Below are 21,053 nucleotides of genomic sequence, written 5' to 3'. Positions count from 1 at the left end.
TAAGCTTTAAATTATTGATATTATAAAGATATCAAAAAATCGATTACATGATTTTGATTAAAATTCCAAACAGAAGTCAGAGTATCATTATAATGATCTAAACCTTATGTCTAGAATCTTTAGTCCAATTTTAATCTTTATAAGGGAACATGAAAGTGATGCTAAACTGCTGTGGGGATTAAATTTACCCACCTTGGGACAGGTATTTCATTAGTATATATACACAAGGTGTCTCAAAAACATTCTCACACTTTAACTGTCGCTAACATGTTGCCTTTTTTTGTATGTTGCAGGTGTAACCAATTAATCATAGCATGGCAGGAAGTCAAATTCTTCCCTTCCAAATGAAGCTATCTTGAAATGCTATCGGAAGACCGAAAACGCTATTGAAGTGCAAAGACAATTCAGAAGGAAATTTGCAAAACCACCATGAATGAATTGGACAATTGCTCACATCAGAGACAAGAAACATTCTGGATGATCACAGACATCCAAAAGTCCTAGAAAAAAAAGGAGCAGGTGCAAGAAACATGTTATCGATTACCAGAGAAGTCACTTCAAAAAAACTGCTCAGGAAAATCGCAACTCAAAAGATTGAGTTATCGCATCATGAATTGTCTGCTCTGGAAATGTCACAGTCCTACACATATCCATGTTCTCAACAAAGACATTTCTAACCAGAGAGTTCAATTCTGTAAATGGTACCTGGCAAAATGTGCAAAAGACGTAAGATTTCCGCACAAAATTGTGTGGAGCGATGAGGCAACCTTTAAATTAAATGGCTTCATTAATCGCCGTAATTGCACATACTTGGATAAAAATATAAATTTTCATGTAACATTTACTCATCAGGAGTAACAATGTCATTTGAAATATTCACATTAGGCAATATAAGACCATTTTTTTTTTTAACAAAACTGTTGAGAGTTACCTCAACTTGTTTCAAGAGTTTGGGTCAGTCCACAAATATCAGAGATGTTTGGTGATGATGGCAATATTTACTTTCAGCAAGATGAAACACTTCTCCATTATAATCACAATATACGATCTCATTTTGATGCAGCTTTCCCCAGACACATGAACTGGATGAAGGAGTACCATTGAATACCTTGCACGCTCTCTAGACCTCATACCCATAGTGTTCATTTTGTAGAGATAATTCAAAGACAATGTTTGTCAAACCATCAATTGATGCAATTAAAGACAATGTCACAATATTTCTAAATGACCCATTTTGCAACGTTTGTGAATCCTTTGATGTCTGGATAATAATGGTCATCAATTTGAACATTTACGAACATGATTATTCGATTAAATTTGTTTTCTTATCTGAAACTATTCTATTTCACTCCATGTTCATAAATAAAGGCTTTATCTTCATTTGAAGTGGAGTACATTTTTTGAGACACCCTATACGCACACACACACACATATATAAAAAGGCACTGTGTGTGTGTGTGTGTTTTCTATGGACGTCAAAACAACTGGGTTGATTTTTTTTTTTAAATTTCAAACAAATGTACCTTATGTGCCTGAAAGTATCTTAAATATTGGAGATGTTCCGATACAAAAGTGAATTATTAAAAATCAATAATTGAAGAAATCCTATTAAAGAAGGAACAGTCCAATTTTAACCAAAGTTAACACCTTTATACAGCTTAATATCACAAGTGCATTTAAGTTTTATCACCACACAAGCAGAAGGGCCCGACATATAAAATCAACGGTAGATTCTTTGATATGACAGGGATGCATTCAAAATTAATATTTTTGTTTGAACCATTGTGCTTTTATATTTTAAACTTCAATTCAAGTCATTATATAAAAATAATTTCATAAAACCAACAGTAAGTTCTCTACAGTGCAATGTAGACTACAATATATTGTGGACTAAGTCACTGCAGAGGCATTTGAGCTTCCTCTCAGTGTACTGCAGTGGGTTCTTGACTAGAGTAGGCAATCAATTGATTTGATTGACGAATGGGCGATTTCATCGATTTCGATGACAATATTTGTATTGGAAGTGTTGAACATTCGTTGATCCTATTAAATCCCTGGCAACGTCAGGTACCCCTGTTAGTGCATATATGCAATCGAATTGTATCAAAATTAATTTTTAAATATATTTACAATCTTACATAATTTTTTTTAAATGGACGTTTTTTATTGTTGAAAATTTCCTTAAAATAAAAAGAAAATATTAAATTTTCAGATAAAAATGAAATTTTGGAAAAGATTTGTTAATAGTTAGAAGGGGAGGGGCATGCCATGTTAATTTAATCTGACAATCTACATTAACATGGCAAACGTGCCCCCCTCTAAAAATTAAACTGATAATGTCTACAACTTTTATTACCGATTGTTTTTTTTTGTTTTTTTTTTTAAATTTCTAAACTAATGGGAAAATAAATCAATATAATTTGTTAAAAAGATTTTTTTTTTCAACTTGTTGGTAATTGTAAATAATGAGAACCCAGAAATTTCAGTTTTTATGAAGTCATTTTCGAATACTGATGACAAAGAATCTTAAGTCAGTCCCAGAAATGACTGAAGCAGTTTACAATTCAAAGCCATGAAAAAAAAAAAAAAAATTTGCACTCATCTATTATAGAAAGGGCAGTTGTCTGTGTGTATGTTTGTATGTTTAGCTAAAAATCAAAAACTACAACAAAAAAAAAAAAATAGCCACAAAGTTGGTATTTTTTTTTTTTTAATCAGCATTATGCTGTATAATATCTAAAATTAAAAAGAATTTGGATTCTTTGGGAGTCAACTGGATCAGTTTTTTTCAGTGTTTTTATGTACTAGTCTGGAAAGAAAATGTTGACGAATTTCTCAAAGAATCTATTATATAAAGGTGAGTCGCATGTGTGAGTCCAGCTAGACAGGGATAGGCTGAGCAAAGAGGGAGGGGGAAGAGGAGGGCAAAGAGAGAGAGAGAGAAGTCTGAGAAACATGTTACACTTCTGTTCTGACCAACCGTCAACTTTAAAAGAACGGGGGGGGGGGGATGCCAACATTTACACACACACTCCGAACAATCGCAGATTCAACATATTTTTGCCAGAAAGAAAAATAATTTGGCCGGTAGCAAATCCTTTCAGAACTGGTTTGAAGGCAATTGGGATTTTCACCAGTTTCTTTGGGCTGAAAAACAAAATAAAAATAAATTAAAAAAAAAAAAAATATCTTACTAAGAATTTACGAACATAAAAGCAGTTAAATAAAAGAAATTCAATTTTAATAATTATTGCCTTAATGGAATAGCACAGTTATGTTTGGGGAAAAAGAAAAAAAAACGAAAAAGGAATAGCACAGTTATGTTTGGAAAAAAAAAGAAAAAGAAAAAGGAATAGCACAGTTATGTTTGGAAAAAAAAAGAAAAAGAAAAAGGAATAGCACAGTTATGTTTGAAAAAAGAAAAAAAAAAGAAAAAGGAATAGCACAGTTATGTTTGAAAAAAGAAAAAAAAAAGAAAAAGGAATAGCACAGTTATGTTTGAAAAAAGAAAAAAAAAAGAAAAAGGAATAGCACAGTTATGTTTGGAAAAAAAAAAATCTATTTTAATCATGCTGATAAGCTGTAATCTATTAAATAAAACAAATCACCAATTTTCTATCTCTCTGTATTTCTCTCACCACTTTTACTTTATGTTGATTCAACCACTCCCAAATATTTCTCCATGTCTGTGTTAGTATTCACAGAAGGAATCACTCGTCAGCATTGTCACAATTTTTGTGTTTGTAGTTTGCACACGTGTAAATAGGATGGCAAAATAGTCTCTTCTTTCCCTTTCGATATACAAAAATTTCTTTGTGATGGCAACATTTTGTTTCATAAGACAATGGCATTCTCCATCTAGTCTGGTGCACTAGTGCAGTATCTGCTGTGGCTGTGAAATCAAAGCTAGAGTTACCTCTCCGTTTTCATAAGGAGACTCAGGTTTGCCCACTTACCACCGTTACAAAGTCCAATGGAAAAGCAAGCCAATACAGTCGGTTGGTTGTTTGGTTGTTTTTGTTTTACGGCATATCAACCTTTTCAAGTTATTTAATGCCGAATCTAGTTATTTTGAGGAACGAATTTTAATGGAGTATATTTGTTTTTAAGTCGGATTCTATTTAACCCATAGTTGGGACGCTCCAATACAGTCAGAGCCAACGCAGCCGCAGGAGTAACCGGCAAGGTGTTGCAGTGTTTCACTATCCACCTTTCAAGACTCTAAACCAGATTTTTTGTCAGGGTTTTACTTCATTAGCCTTTGCTTTTCCAAAGCCGTCCACAAAGCAGTGGAGCTATTTGCACATAATCGGTAAAAATTTGAAAATATTTCCAATTTGATGCAAATAACGGAGATCCTCATTGTAGTTATGGTTGTACCAAAATGAAAATGAAATTCTAAAATGATTCTTTTTCAAAAAGAGTCAGACGAAAGAAACGCAAGTTCCGTAACAGTGAAGGTTTAGAAAATATTATCAATTTTTTACGAAAATGACTTCTATATAAATAAGAATAATATACAAGACTTATTATTTGTAGTTATGCAAAAAGAATTTCTTAATACAAGGGTCGTTTCAAAAGTCAAGTCTCTTATTTTTTTTAACTGAAAAAATTAAAGAGCTACGAAAACTGAAATGGTACCATTAAAATGTGTTCCAGAATATATTTTTCTATATAGTCATCACTATTCTGAATGCACTTTTTGCCAGGAATTCAATGACGCATCTGTTTCTGATGCACGTTCAAGACAGACGTTGCTTTCTTAAGAGTCTCATCCGATGTACTCTATGCACTGGTGCCCCCCCCCATGTAAATACTCCAGACTAACAGCAAAATCCCACCCCTTCACTGTAGAAGCCCTGTAGACAGGGGAAAGTCTACTCTGATAGGTTCTTACCTCGAACTGTTAGACTTTGGAATTCATTCAGTTTCTCCGACTGTGCTAACATGAAGAAATTTAAATGTAACGCAAACAGACATCGTGTTGCTCAACTCCCTACTTAGAGAGTGCCGCATTCACATTAGCCCCTTATACTTCAGTGGCAACAAGTATACAAAAAAAAATATATAAAGTGTCATGAGAACGGTGAAACAACATGAGGATTGGTAACAATGGTTGGAACTGGCCAGAATTAGATTACTTAAAAGGATCGCTCAACAAGAATTTGTTAACATTCGACTTGAAAACAACCATGTTATGGTCAGCTAGGAAGCAGTCCCATGGTATTGTGTTCCACAGGCAGGCAGTTCTAGGAAAGAAATTTTGCTCATGGAAGTTTTGTTTAGTTTTAGGTAGAGGAGAAAGGAACATTATTTAGAGTGGTTTTCGAACATTATTTATAGAGTTTTTATCGTTAATGTTTTACGGGAGACAACTATAGATTGGAGCTCAGTCGAGCATTTACAATGAAAATAATGATAGAGCAGAGGAAAACCAGCAAACATCTCTTCTATAAGGAAATGTCTGTAAGTAAGATTGGAAGATAACCCCGTCCCACTAGATTTCGAAGTCTGTAATCTGAAAAAGGCAGAAAAGAGTGCTACGAACACCAACTCCCAAGATGTAGCATCAGTACTGCATCTTGAGAGATCTTGTTAGGTAGTCAAAATTGCAAACTATTTTTTAGCCAATATCTGAAGCAAATAAATAAGCTTTGTGATAAACCTAATACTTTTAATCTTCACAAAAAAATAATGTAGAAATAAAACTTTATTTTTTTTTTTGGGCAATGAAGATGCAAGACGGTCATTGAACGTTCAGTTGTTTCGACTTTATTAAAAAAGTTTATTTCACTGAAACACAATTTAAGTGGTAGGGCCTTATATCAGTGAAGAAGGGTTGATAAATCAAAAAACTGGTGAGAGGAAAGCCTCAAAAAGGTGCGTATTCTCTTTTGATGACTCAGCATAATCTAAAGAACGAAATGAAATATTCCACAATGAAAACAGCTAAGAAACACACACACATTATCTATATATCTATAAAAGTAAACATGTTTGTGTGTCTGTGTGTGTGTGTGTGTACATTTCCCTACGCAATAACTATCAATTTTTAGTCTACAGACTCAAAATTTGATATACAAGGTACTGAGATTTGGGAAAATCGATGTGATCGGTTTTCGGCCAAAAATTTGGCTGTTAAGGGGTCAAATTTTAACAAATTGACCTTTGAAAACGCTACCAAACTCCTCTGACAATTTCAGGTCTAAACACTTGAAATTTTAGATATAGGTTCCTTGGACATGGATCTAACTTAATAACTTGATTTGAGCCCAAAACAATAAATGTTAAGGGGTCATAATAGGGGTCAAAGTTTAAAAAACTGGCTGTTTTTTCTTTTATTGCTCAGCACACACCTCCAAACACTCGGGCAACGCCGGGCTGAAATGCTAGTATATCTAGAAAAGTGAAATTGTGTGTGTACATTTCGCTACCAAACTACTCTGTCAATTTTCAGTCTACAGACTCGAGATTTGACATAAGTTGTATTGAGATTTGGGAAAATCTTTTTAATCAGTTTTCGGCCAGAAATTTGGCTGTCAAGGGGTCAAAGTTCAACGATTGGACCTTTAAAAACTCTACCAAACTCCTCCAACAATTTTGGGTATAAACACTTGAAATTTTAGATGTAGGTTATTTGGACATGGATCAAACTTTAATTTTGAGTCCAAAACAATAAATGTTAAGGAGTCAAAGTTAAAAAAAAAAAAAAAAAAAAAAAAAAAAAAATGACCTTTGTGGATTCTATCAAATTACTCAGCCAATTTTTGGTCTAAACATTTGAAATTTTACATAAAGTGTATTTAGACATAGGGCAAAAATTTTTAATCGATTTTTGGCCAAATATTTGGCTGCCAAGGGGTCAAAGTTAAAAATTTTTTACCTTTTCGGTCTCTAGCAAACTATTCAACCAATTTCGGGTCTAAACATTTGAAATTTTACAAAAAGGGCATTCAGGCATGCAAGATTTTTTTAATCAGTTTTTGGGCGAAAATTTGGCTGCCAAGAGGTCAAAGTTGAAAGAGTTGACCTTTGCAGACTCTACCAAACTCCTTTGCCAGTTTCGGGTCTAAACACTTGAAATTTTAGATGTAGGTTACTTGAACACGAGTCAAATTTTTTAATTATATATATATATATATATATATATATATATATATATGTATGCACATAAAGTTATGAACAGTACATAGGCCCGAGCAAATCTGGGCTGAACTGCTAGTATATATATATATATATATATATATATATAAAATTTCCTTGGATTTTACTTGTACAAATGGAAATTCTTTTAACTTTCTTGAAGTTTTACATTTGGATTTTACCGTCACTGGATTTTTTATCTTCCACCAGACTATCCATTTGTGTGTAATCACCTTTTTCTTTACCATATTCCCTCTGCTTCACTTTTTTTGTTTTCAAGTAAGATCTTTGACTTACTGTTGTTTCATCAAATACTTCTGCATGCAAAATCCGATCCTGCATTTTGCTAATTCCTACCCTCTGATGAGAAGGAAAGTATTTCTTCGAAACTCTGCGGATTAAGGACTATCCATTTATCTAGTGTTTCCTTTTCAGATTAAATATGTTTTTAACTCATTTCAAAGTGTTTTTTAACATATTTTATTAACTGTTTGCTCATATATATATATATATATATATATATATATATATAAGTTCAAAGTTGCTTCTTCCAAACAATATCGTCTGTTGTCTGCTCACTTCATACAAAATTTCTATTAGTGTTTCAGTAGCAAATTTCATGATTCTTTTGACAGATTAAAAAAAAGGGGAAGAAAATGTATAACGGGAGGTCACTCAATCATGAACAAAAGGGAGATAACTTACTTTATTGTAAAAGATTTCACTGACACCGAGAAGACGTCTTCTTCACACAGCCCTTCTACAGTCATCTGAAGGGAAAAAATAACATTCAGTTTAATTCATCTGTTTATATAAAGTGTGTGAGTGCGCATGCGTATACATTGTGTGTGTGTGTATATATATATATATATATATATTATACACACGTGTATATTTCTAGGTTATATTTAGTTTAATCTAATTTTATGCATAAGGGACAAAGAGGTGCAAGTTCTTCATGAAAATACAGATACTTTTAATTTGTCAAATTTTAATAGGAATTAAATATCAATTAATAAATATTTCCCAAATTTCAGTTCGTATGGAGGGTTGTAAAGTATTCCTAGAAGGCATAATATGTGCACAATTGCGCATTTGAAAATTCAAATATTTCAAATTCGCACATAATTTGATTCCTAGTCATTCAAAACCAATTAAGATTTCCTGAATTTCAACTTCTTTTTTAGACCTCCTAAGCTTTAACTTGTAGACATTTTTTCTAGAATTAAAGTTATATGAATTTCTTTGAAAATTGGAACGAGGATTGTAGATATAAGATTTATTAGCATTATATCTTAATTTTAATCTTCGTAACGTGACAAAACTGTTAAAAAACTTCTGTTTAGGGAATTGATTTTACTGGTCCTGGGATGGGTATTCTTTTAGCTTTCTTTTATATATATATATATATATATAATTAAAAACCAACATGAAAGAATGAAAGCAAGCTAATTTGTCTTTCTTTATAACACTGAAATTCTTTTTAATAAAAATATGGCAAAGACATTCAGTTTTACAGACTGAAAATAAAATTTTTAAAGAAAAATAGAAAACAAGAAAAATATTTTAATAAAAAGGCATTAAATGTGGTTTAATTAACATTTTCATTCAACAATATAATTTTGCACAATGTTTAGGCTGCTTCCATTATCATTTAGCACAAGATGACATTACATTTCTAAGAATTTTTCAATTGTTCAAGGCATGCATTTTGACTCTAGAATCATGCCACCAAATTTGAATATTAATTCAATATTAAATTGTTTTTTAAGCCAATACGTGGTTGAAATAAAATAGTTTTGAACTATAGAAATAATTTCCAATGCTATGGATTCATTTATTTATGTTTGAATTCATGCTTTGAAACAGGATAGAAATCATGAATCCATGATGCTATGCCAAAACGCTAATTATTTTTGTTAAAAGCTCAGTTGGTAGAACCTCAAACTGAAGATTTCAAGGTTTCAGTTTCAAGTTCCGGTCATGGCATCTGCTTTATTGGATGGGAACTTATTTCCTATTCATACAATATTTTCCATTCCTAAAAGTAGTTAAGATTTTTGATATTTGAAATGAGACAAATTCCACTAATCATTTATTAAATTTAAAAAATTGTGACAGACGGCAGATAGAAATGGACAAAATCTATATTTACAAAAGATAAACTGAAATTTGTTTTCTGATGACAAATTTTCTAATTTCAAACAAATTTTGAAGTCATGATTTGGTGGATAATTAAATAAATTTGATATCATTATATATATATATATATATATATATATATATATGTGTGTGTGTGTGATGGGACGATTCCAATATTTTTTTCCAATTCTGTACTAAATTCCCAATTTCGATACAATTACCGATTAATCATAAATCTCTAAATATTTAATTATAGAGTTGTTATTCCCCCCCACCACCCGATTACCATAAAAACGTTTGCTGAATGTGGAGATATCTTTCTAAACGAAAAAGAAATACACATGTAGGGGATCATCTATTGACTTTAGTTTTATTAATAATTAAAAAGCAATAAATATTTTATACTTATTACCAGCAAACAAAAATCTTTAAAACACAAAAAAAAGACAATTAAAAGAATCATTTTTGCATCGGAAAATAGACACAAATTTCTCCAATTCTCCCAAATCTTCTGATTTTTGATATTCCTGATTCCAATTTATCATCCCAACACTAATATATATATATATATATATATATGGTGAGAGCTGCCGACTGTCAATGCGACAGTTGTAGGTTCAATTCACGGCTGGGGAAAGGTGTTTATCTAGCCGCACTGATGAGTTGTGATACAACGAAACAGTACTGTATGTGGATGACTATATATATATATATAAATATATATATATATGGCTAAATAAGTGACATGCCAGTTCTTAAAGTTAAAGTTTAGTGAGGAGTGGGGAGAAAGGAGGAGAGTGTAAGAGAAAACAAGAGGAAGAAAGAAAAAGAAAAAAAATGAGAAAAATGATAAAAGGAAAACAAAAAAAAAAAGAAATAAAAATATAAGGAGGAAAAAAAAAAATCAAGAAACGGTTACTCAGAATGCTGTAGATTAATTTCTCACCTTTACTGGTTCACTATTTTTATTTTTAATCGAAACTTTAAATTGCTTCATCTTTCCTAATGGACATGGTTGGAACGTGACAACATCAGGCTGAAGGATCAGTTTCTGATCTTGACTGCAACTGAAATTTTAAAAATATAAAATTTAAAAAGAAAAATCAATTGATAAGCTTTTGAAACAACATATCCTTTCCACAAAAAAAAAATCTACAATGCAATTTTTCTTCTAATAAATAATTAAGTACTTTTGTGGCAATGATAAGCACACTTTGGTAAGAACTGGAGTTCCCCCCACCTTTTTGAGGTGGAAAAGGGCCGACTGGTTCTTGTGAGGAGAAACAGAATCGAAAAGGCGTTATTAAATCATGGCAAAGTCAGCTAGATGGCAAAGAGTGTCATCAATCCAATTTGATCTTGACGTAGTTTGACAGATGTTTATAAATTCTCAAAGTTACTCTTGTCACCTGGAAATATGAATTAAGTTTTTCTGTTCTTTCTTTTTTGTGATATGTATCCACATCCCCTGCCAACCTTGTTTTTGTCACTAAAAGAGAGAAAAGATATTAGTGGTTGGAATTTCAATTTCGCTCACCATAGTCATATGGAGGCCCAGCTCTGATGGGAAAAATACTCTTCAAGAAAAAGCAATAGCTTGATTAGTGTTATTCGAACTATGCTCTGTCTGAGATGAGAGGTGGTTTGCTGAATTTGGATGTTATATGGACACAAATGAAATGCTGAATTTGGCAGTTGCCCCAGAAAAATTAAACCATAAAATTATCTTATTATTTGTAGTCAACAAATTCTGAAGGACAAGACCAAATGGCATCTTCCTATTAGGAAAAGAGAAAATCTATGATGCACTGCCTTTAAGACGCATAATGGAAATACAAGTAAGAATCAAATTTTATTACTAAAATTCTAGGAGGTGACACTTGTCAAGTGGTTAATGACACGGAATGACGATCTGAGTGTTTCAAGTTTAAATCCATTTCGTTCCACGAAAGTCAATTTTACTTAAGACTAGTGGGCAGTACCTGGCATTGCACAAGTGGAGAATATTGGCACAAGGACGAAGTGATGTTAAGAATGGTTTCCACGTAGTTAAAATAAAAAAATTAGAGTAAGAGGTGGGTAATTAGTTTTCCATGCTAACCATTAGGCCAAAGAGGACAGTGAATTCAATGAGTTGATAATTAATTTTTGGCCAGGTGGAGGTGTTTGGCACAGGGACGAACCCGAAGCCCTGAGGCGAAGTTTGAAAATAAAATCGGGCAGCCAGAATGAGTTACTGAAAGATGTTTGAATTTATTTAAGTAAGAACCAAATTGACAGGTGCGCTCATGGCTATTCAGCAAATGAGGTCAATGACCAGGTTTGTTTGTTTGTTATAAGCGAAGTAAAAAAGAAAACAACGTGGGGGGGGGGAATAAAAACATCGGAAAAAAACCCCCCAAAAAACTAACGTAAGGCAAATGAACGATGTTAAATGTAAAAATTGAAAAAAGAAATGGCTTCAATAATAATAAATGTTTCGATATTAAAATTTTAAAAAAAATCTGTGGGTACCCGGGTGTTATTGGGTATGTGGTTGGAGGTGGATAAGCGAAGTAAAAAAAAAAAACAAAAAAAAAAAAACAGAAAAACGAACGTTACGTGAAAAATGGCTTAAATAACACAGGTTCAATATTTAAATTTTTAAAAAAATTGAAAAAAAAAAAAAAAAGATATCTCACGCCACGATTCGAACCCAAAACGTTTAGATAATGAACCAACGTGTTAACCAACTGACCTCACGCGACGTACATGAATTTTGTTCAGTTTTTCAACTATTTAAAGTAAATCAGGTCATGACGTCATCTGACGCATGCGTACAACCCATTGTCGTTGCGAGAGGACTGTTTTTGTTGACCCCCCCAATCCTCAGTTACCGATAATGTTTAGGGCATTTTTGGATCAGGAAGCCAGTATCTTCAGACAGCCTGATCTGGTAGCACAGATGCCCTCCCAGGTATTACCACTCTGGGCCAAAGTGGATCTGACAGCAATGGTAACTAAGAGGCAACTCCACATTCTTCACAGCCCCTAAATGGGGCCGTGTCACTGAATGCTTTTAAAGTCATACGCAGGACCATTTTTTCACTTCTGCATTAATCAAAACAACGACCAAAAGCCATGTTCGAAAAGGATGCTCAATTTACTTCCTTCCAGTCGATTAAAAACAATATGTCAATGACTCAAAGCATCAGTTGCAACTGTTTCAATATAAAAAAAAACAATGGATGAAATACAGATCCATCATTTGACTACGGAGTCAGAGTAAACATTAACAGATAAAAGACACCAAAGTGAATAAACACACAAACATCAGCAAAATTTTGGCCACCACATTTTGGGATGTGCAAAGTATTTTGTTCATGTCTTTGAGAAAGACCATTAATAGTGAATCTATATATCTATAAAAGTTAAATTGTTGGTGTGTGTACATTTCTCTACCAAATTTCTCTGTCAATTTTCAGTCTACAGACTCGAGATTTGACATAAGGGGTATTGAGATTTGTGAAAATCTTTTCAATCAGTTTCCAGTCAAAAATTTGGCTGTAAAAGGGCCAGAGTTCAACGATTTGAACTTTGAGAACTCTACCAAACTCCTTCTGCCCATTTTGGGTCTAAACACTTGAAATTTTAGATGTAGGTTACCTGAACACGAGTCAAACTTTTTAATATATATATATATATATATATATATACACACACACACACACAAAGTTATGAACAGTACATAGGGCCTGAGCAAAGCTGGGCTGAATTGCTAGTATATATATATAACATTATTGATGTATTTGAATATTATATAGCATTAGTGTGTTTGAAGGAGAAAATTGACAAAAACAGCCACAAATGATAAAAAAGGGTTCCTTCATGCATCACGTCATAAGTAAATCACAACGATGGCAAAACTATGCGAATTGGCCTTCAAATTATTTCTAAAACTGTTTGCAGACTTTAGAGTAATGTCCTAGTAAAAGAGATTTGCTTTCAACAAAATGATCTAAAGAACAGACATATCTTGAGGCCAAAAACAAAGCATTCTTTAAAAAAAAAAAAAGAAAAAAAGATGTTGAATTTGTAAGAGAAGTTTAGAATGAGATTATGTTGATGAGTCAAATTTTACCAAAAAAGTGTTTCAGTCCTGGGACTTATTGAGTGATATCCTATGCTGTCATTTTGTTAAAAAAACCTTAGATTATTTTTTTTTTAATGAATAAAATGAAAATGTTAAAAACGTACCAAGAAGCTGCATTTGATGTTGTAGATGAAGCAACAGATGATGCAATAGACATCATTGATGTATTTGTCGTCGACATTAACGGGGTCAAACTACAACGGTCACTGGTGAGGCACTGTAAGAGAAAGAGAAAAGATTTTAAAAAATCTTTAAAAAAAAAAAAAAAAAAAAAAAAAAAAATTCATTTTAACTATGATAAAAATATACCTTCTTAACTCTTGACTCGTAAGAGTTGAGAAATTATCTCGTACAGGGGGTTTCTATTAACCTAAAAATAAGTTATTTCTCTTGAACAAAAAAGATGAGATCTGCAGTGAGAGTTTTGAAAAATAAACAAAATATGTCTTGCATCACAAGCTTTACTCACCATGCATCCAGCGTCTTTTAACCTTAATTTTTCTGCTCATTTTAGAGTTAGTATTGAATCGATAACATCTATCATCAGACATAATAGTTTCCAACGATTGCCTATGCCCCCCCCACACACACACACACTGCTTGGTTGTAAAATACAATTGAATAAAAAAAAAAATATATGGAACTTGGATGCCATCTTATTATGTTATTAAAAGAAAAAAAAAATGCCGCATGGTTGACACCTGTAAGAAAATTGGGAAATTAAAAAATAGGAAAGAGAAAAAGAAAAACTTTCCGTGTGGTAGCAGCAAACTTAAGTTCGTAAGCAAACACGTTATTGATCAGACCATGATGACACATGTTATGACGCAAATTTAGCTTTTTAAAATGAAACAGCGAACAGTTAATTAGCATGCACGATTTACAAACAGCGTCGAAACCAAGGTTTTACCTTATACCCCCCCCCCTTCATACAAAATGGCATTTTTACATGAAACAATTGATTTTTTCTAATTTTTTGCGTCCAAGAGATCGGTCTTTCTAATGGTACCACGTTCATGCCACTTCGATGTGGATGACAAGAGTTTTTAGTGAACATACAGACACACACACACAGACGGCCAAGATTTCTATAATAGATCATTTTTTAAAAGTTATCCGTTAACTGCAGATATCTTTAGATGCTGAAAAATTTTCTACATTCATGGCTTCTTTGCTGCTTGTGCATTATAATTGGATATTCGAAAACATTTTTTAATGTATTTTAAATAAAAACAAGATTATATAATTATGTGTCATGTTGAAATTAGTAAAAAAACTCCAAAAACTATGAAAAATAATCCAGTAGAAGATTTGGTAGAACTATTTATTACATAAAATGTTTTTATTGATCTGCCATTTTCTAATTTGAAATAGCAAAAATTGAAAACAAGGGAGATAAATCAGTTGGTTATATGAAATTGGCCACAAGAGACTAAACCGTTAAAATTGCATTATTTGGTAAATTTAATTTTTTTCTTTGTAATTATTTTATACTCAACCAATTTTTTGTAATAATAATACATTTTTTCAAACATCCCATTATAATGCACAACACCGTTGCCTTTAATACAAACAAACCTCTTGCTACTCAACTCTCTACCACGATTGCACTCATCAACTCTACCACAGCAGTCTGTCACACTTCAGTGGCAATATGCTTTGTTTGGAGTGAAAAAAAATTATAAAAAAAAATATAAATAACATTTTAAAAATTACTTAATAAATCCGCATTACTAAAGATTCCTTTAGCAAATATCTACATATAGAAAAGGCAGAAGTGGCGCGCAAATTTTTGTATGTGCAAGAAAGGTTTTTTTTTTCCCGGGGGACTATTTTGGAAAATTTTTTATATACTCCCTAGATTATAATATGTACGATTTGTGAATGGACGTCATCTCTACATTTATTTTGATTGACTTTTATAAAATTCACACTATTCCGTCCTTTCGCGTGTTTATTTATACAAAAAAGACGAACAAAGAGAAACTAATTGAATCAAATCAGTTTGCTGGCTTTCCGGACGGGACTTTCAGAAACGTAATTAGCTTTGATCAATGTTGGGAAAACCCTTCATATCAGACAATTGCTATTCATTTGGAGAGCTTCCCCTTCTTGAGGGGAGTTGGTTTTCCCCAACATCATAGCGAAGCAGAAACTGGACTTCAGCCAACGTTCATTTCTGCGCCTGCAAGATTCTTAACTTATTCACTTCAAGTCAACTTTTTGATCGATATCGATAAATTTGAACCCTTTTCACTTCCTCTCATGTCTTAGCGTGGCGGTAAGATCTCAACCTTTCTTTCACTTTCTTCGCGTCACAGGTTTGAGCCTGCCTGCCTACTAACCCCCCACCCCCCAAACATTTGGGCAACCCTGTTAGTTTCAATATATCTTGCTAATACACACACGTGTTGACAACAGAACAACCAAACAAGTGAAAGTTTTGTTTTCAATCAGATAGCAAAGCTATTCAGGAAAAATATGTAATTAGACGATATATTATCCAACTTTAGCCAGTTAAAAATTGGACAAAAGTTACAGCTGTTGACTTAGAATGAGCGCTTTATGACAAATTGATGGTTAAATATAGTTAAATTTATATTAAAAACTAATTCCCAATTATCACTAACTGTATGTCGAATGGATACCATAATACTTAATTTGCTGCACCTTATCATAAAGGTCCATTAAAATTTCAGCCAGATTAGTTTAGTAGTTTCCAATAAAAAAGTCGAACAGACATCCAAACAAAGAGAAATATTACATAGATTATCATTTTTTTTTATTAACGCATGCACATTGCGATCAAAACGTTGACATAAAAACCATGACAACCGATAAAAAATATTTTTCTACACAAGCTCAACAAATAGCCAGGGTTGAGTGCCGGAAATAGTCTTATAATATGACCCTATGCTGGTATGTAGGGTTGGTTGGTTGGTTGTTTTGTTTTACGGCATATCAACCCTTTTCAGGTTATTTAATGTCGAATCTGGTGATTTTGAAGAGCGATTTTTTACTATAGTATATTTGTTTTTAAGTCGTATTCTATTTAACCCATAGTTGGGACCCTAACAGGTGCTACCACTCCGGGTCAGAGTGGACCTGGGAGCAATGGCAATTAAAGGGTGGCTCCACACTCCCTAAGGCTTGCAAACTGGGGCCTCACCATCGGATATAGTTTAAGGTCATATCCAGGACCGTTGGTATGTAGGGAGATTAGCTCAACTAGTGTAAATTTTTAGAGTGTTATTTAAGTATATTTTCACCAGACGGTTCCGAGCAAAACATGCTTGGTGTACGAGATGACGGTGGAAATAAAGGTCAAAAGGTTAAACAAGTTGGGTGCAGGTGCTGGATAATGTGAGAGCTGGAATCAGGTGTTCACAGGATTCAAATTTAAAACAGACGTCTGGGGAGGTGAACAGGGCAGACATGTTGCTAAGGATGTAAAATCTGGGCAAACCTTGGACAAGCCATCTGTTGATGACCACTCATCTAAGCTTCAACCTCTGTCCTATTGACGAAATGTTGCATCTCTCTGCCTGTTCTACAAGTATTTTAATGATGGAAGCCCTTGTACCTCCCTCGACGTAAATACTCCCGACAATCAGCAAAATCCCACCCCTACACACTAGAGATCCCTAGATGTAAGAAGGCCTTCTACTCTAATAGTTTCTTCCCCAGAACTGCTAGACTCTGGAACTCCCTTCTGGGTTGCCATTTTCCCAACTGTACTGACATTCAAAATTTCAAGTGTAATGTGAACAAACATCTTGCTGCTCAACTCCCTACGTAGTATCCCTGCAACTTATGTTCCTGATAATAGCCCCCTACATCAAAGTGGCACTGTTCCTTGTTTGAGGTAAAAAAAAATAAGTGTAGTTACGTATAATAAACAATTTTAGACTAATCTTTCTGTAAGGAATAATCTATTCTCTCTTCCCAGCTTAAAAAAAAAAAAAAAATTTAAAAAAAAATAACTTCTGTAAGGAAGTATTTTATAAATGAAAGCATTCAAACTGCCAGCAGTTTGTATTTCTGTGCCTGGAATTTGTTCGTCAGAGAAGCAGAAGATCAAAACTATTAGTTATATAATGTTATGACCCTTTAGGCTGTGATCATAGCGTAGTATCTGTTAACTGTGGCAAGCGGGAGCAATGGTCAAAACATTATTATTGTTATTGTATTCTTGTTAATTGATTTGAGCGACGGATGGTCGCTGGATCAGTTATTATGATTAGAAGAATAAACAATTAAATTGCGAAAGAAATGATTGACATGTAAACCGAACAATATGGATGACGACAAGGAAAGGCGACAATGGAAAGCACAGGAGCAGACAAAAACGTATGTACAAAAAATTTATATTTGAATACCAGCAATAATCCACATGTATGAAATACAGGAGTCATTCTTTTATGAAACAAAAGGTCATCTAAATCTCTACCCTTATCGTTTTAAGGCTTTCACAGAAAAATTACCATTTTCAGCTTTCAGAGAGAACTGTTATATGAGAGGAAAGAAAGGCAAAGACAAAGCTGGCAGACAAGGAAGAGAGAAAAAACAGTAAAAGAGAAAAATAAGGTGAGAGAAAGAGAAAGTAAATGTATCCACATAAAAAATAAGTAGGGCTCTAGTAATTTGGTAAATAAGATGTTTGTGTAAAGTTAGACTACAGTTAAATATGTCCTTTTACACAAAGACATCACTTACGTAATAGTCATCTTGAACAATAAAATATCCAAAAAAATTACAAAATTCGATCAAGTAGATAATTGTTTTTATATGTAAAAACAATTTTTATGGAAAGTTGTACATATTGTCTTCCTAATCATAGGCGGAACAGTTTGTTATAGCTGACAGCATAAGAGCATACAACTCCCGTGGATTAAAAAAAAAAAAAAAGGTTCCATTCAAAATTTTGTACATATTTCAAAGTTTGAGAGAAAAATTCCCAAGTTTGACAAGATCCATTAAAAGAAGGTTGGAGGTTACATCAACCAAAACAGAAATGATAAAACGGGGAAAGTCTGAACATCATGATGGAAAGCATTAAAGGAACTGACCCCTTCTAAACGAAATGGAATCACAATTGGCTGTTCTTTGTGACTGGAAGAATCATCGTCTTTTTGGCAGATCAATTCACACGAATGGTGACACAAAAATTTCTTGTCAAATAACATTTTCGGATAAAACAGAATATGAACCTGTAAGAAAAAAAAAAAAAAAAAATCTATATCAACGGAGTAGAAAATAATCAAAGTTAAAAACTTAAAAAAAAAATAAAACAGCGTGTGTTAATGATGGGATGATTCCAAAATTTTCCGATTCTGATACAATTAACTATTTTGATTGAGACAATTACTAATTCCGATTCTTTCAAAATCACTAAATATTTAGCTGTAGAGTTGTTTTTCTTTAGACTATTGCAAAAATCCATGTGATATATTTTTGTGAACGTAAAAATACACTGGTGAAGGTGCTCTATATATTTTTTTTATTTTGTTTGTAGCTTAAAACTAATACACATTTACCATTTTTATCTTTAGTAGCAGTAATGGAAAATAACTTTTAAACAAAAACAAACTAAATAATAAAATAATAAACAATTACAAGAATCGTTTTTGGCATCGGAAAGTAACAATTTCCTCAGATTCCAATACCTTGAAGATCTCTGGTTTTCTTGCTTTGATTCCAATTAATCGTCACAACACTGATTTTATATAATATTTTCACAAAATCAAGACAATTAAAAGTGATGACATTTTTTTGTCTTGATTTTGTGAAAATATTATTTGCATGCTCGATTATAATAACTGATAATAATTGAGTAAATTTTATTTTGACTTTAATTTTTATTGCTATGTGAACATTATTGAATTTTGATATATTTCATATATTAAAATTTTTGATTAAGGAATATTAAGGTGTGTGTATATATATATATATATATATATATATATATATATATATATATATATATATATATACTAGCAAAAGTACCCGTCGTTGACTGGGTTCAAAAACAGCTTACAGAAAATGGACTCTGATTTATGAGAGTATGATAGGTTATGAAAAGGAAGGGTTGTAAAGAGATAGCTTCGAATTTGGGAACATCAAAACCAAAGCAAAATATGATGAAAGTAAAAATAAAATATATAAACCCCATAATTTATTATACCATACCTGTTCACACTGAAACACTTATCACAATATTCTGTGGATCTATATTAAGAAACCTTGTTAAACTTTGTGACATATTTCCATTCTATGGAGGTCAGGTGTGAACGAACACCCCATAATTTTATTATACCATATTTCTTCAAACTGAAACATAATTATCAAAGTATACTTACGCAGATAGATATGAAAAGTCTTTAAAGTTTGTGCCTATTTCCATTCTATGGAGGCCAGGCGCAAATGCAGACCCCACAATTTTATTATACCATCCCTATTTAAGTTAAAACATACTTATCAAAGTATTCTTATGTACATCTATATCAAAAACACTTGTAAACATTTTTTTTTAATTTTTTTATTTCCATACTTTGTGGACCAGGCGCGAACACAGACCCCACAATTTTAATGAACCACTTTTCTGCCAGATCAAGCATACCCATTCCTGTGTCTCAATACATCTTCTATCATTATATGTAATCAGTTTTTTAAAATAGTCAACCATATAGGAGCCTATTCGTGACTAGACACACACACACACAAAGACATTCAGCTTTATATATATATTAAGAGGTATATTTGGTAAAAAAAAAAAGGAAAAAAAGAGTGCTCAATATGTTAGAGCTAAATGATTTTATTATTTCAACCTTAAATTATTACAAGTTGTTTCCATAGATGGGATAAACAAATCATCCCGCCCATATCGTCAGACAATTTAAACCAAAAACGAATAATAAAAGATTTTTGATTACATATGGGTATTAAAAACCAAGATTTGGAGTAATGGAGAAAAAGGAAAAAAGGGATTGTGGGGGGGGGGGGTATATTTAAATAAATTAAAATTAGAATTAAAAAAAAGAGAAGGAAATAAAGGAGATTGAAAATGTCGGGAAGAAATTGTTTTTTAAAAAGGAATAAAATAAAAAAAGGGAAAATATGTCAAAATAAGAAGAGGAGATAGAAAAGGATAAATAACGGAAGTGTATATTCCAGCATGTCATGAAAAAGCGCCGAAAGGGAAATCATAACAGATGATGGATTGTGCAAGTCACTAAAATCAAAAAGGAGGGGGGGGTAACAGTTGAAGTCCGAAGTCGGCAAGGAGAAATTTGGATGAATATTATTATTTTTAACTCAGTTTCATTTACAGGTATGCTTCTCAAATTGTATAACAGACAGATAAATAAAAAAATTATTCAAACTTACTCGACGTGTTTGACCAGCTGCCAAAATTCCTTTTTTGTGGAATATTTTGAAGATCTCGTAACTCTTCATTACTGTACATTTGCCGTCATCCTGTTTGAAGAAAAAGAACGACACAAAAATTACTTTTGCAGAACGAGATGGCAAAGCTATCAAAGGATGAACCAGCTCAGTTGAGTATTATTTGACATTTCTAAAACAAGGATACAACTATCGCATGACAAAAAAGAAATCGAGATTTGCATATGAATTA

The 21,053-nt window shown here is 32.6% G+C and overlaps 1 protein-coding gene across 1 annotated transcript in view; it reads right to left on the bottom strand.

Moving 5' to 3' along the window:
* Positions 1-2,362: 2,362 nt before the first annotated feature.
* LOC145249013 (centrosomal protein of 192 kDa-like) overlaps positions 2,363-21,053 on the bottom strand; it is a 144,349-nt gene continuing 125,658 nt past the window's right edge. The window contains exons 35-40 of the mRNA XM_080110872.1: positions 20,804-20,893; positions 18,487-18,627; positions 13,522-13,634; positions 10,232-10,352; positions 7,849-7,913; positions 2,363-3,147 (exon numbers count right to left, since the gene is read on the bottom strand). Coding sequence (XP_079966998.1) covers positions 3,021-3,147; positions 7,849-7,913; positions 10,232-10,352; positions 13,522-13,634; positions 18,487-18,627; positions 20,804-20,893 — 657 coding nt within the window. The 3' untranslated portion in view covers positions 2,363-3,020. The remainder of the gene's footprint in view (positions 3,148-7,848; positions 7,914-10,231; positions 10,353-13,521; positions 13,635-18,486; positions 18,628-20,803; positions 20,894-21,053) is intronic.

This window comes from Euprymna scolopes, chromosome 27, assembly GCF_053919585.1.
Source record: "Euprymna scolopes isolate OS-2025 chromosome 27, ASM5391958v1, whole genome shotgun sequence".
Taxonomy (NCBI): Eukaryota; Metazoa; Mollusca; class Cephalopoda; order Sepiida; family Sepiolidae; genus Euprymna; species Euprymna scolopes.
The sequence above is the reverse complement of the archived record's forward strand: the minus strand, read 5'-3'. Positions and strand labels throughout refer to the sequence as shown.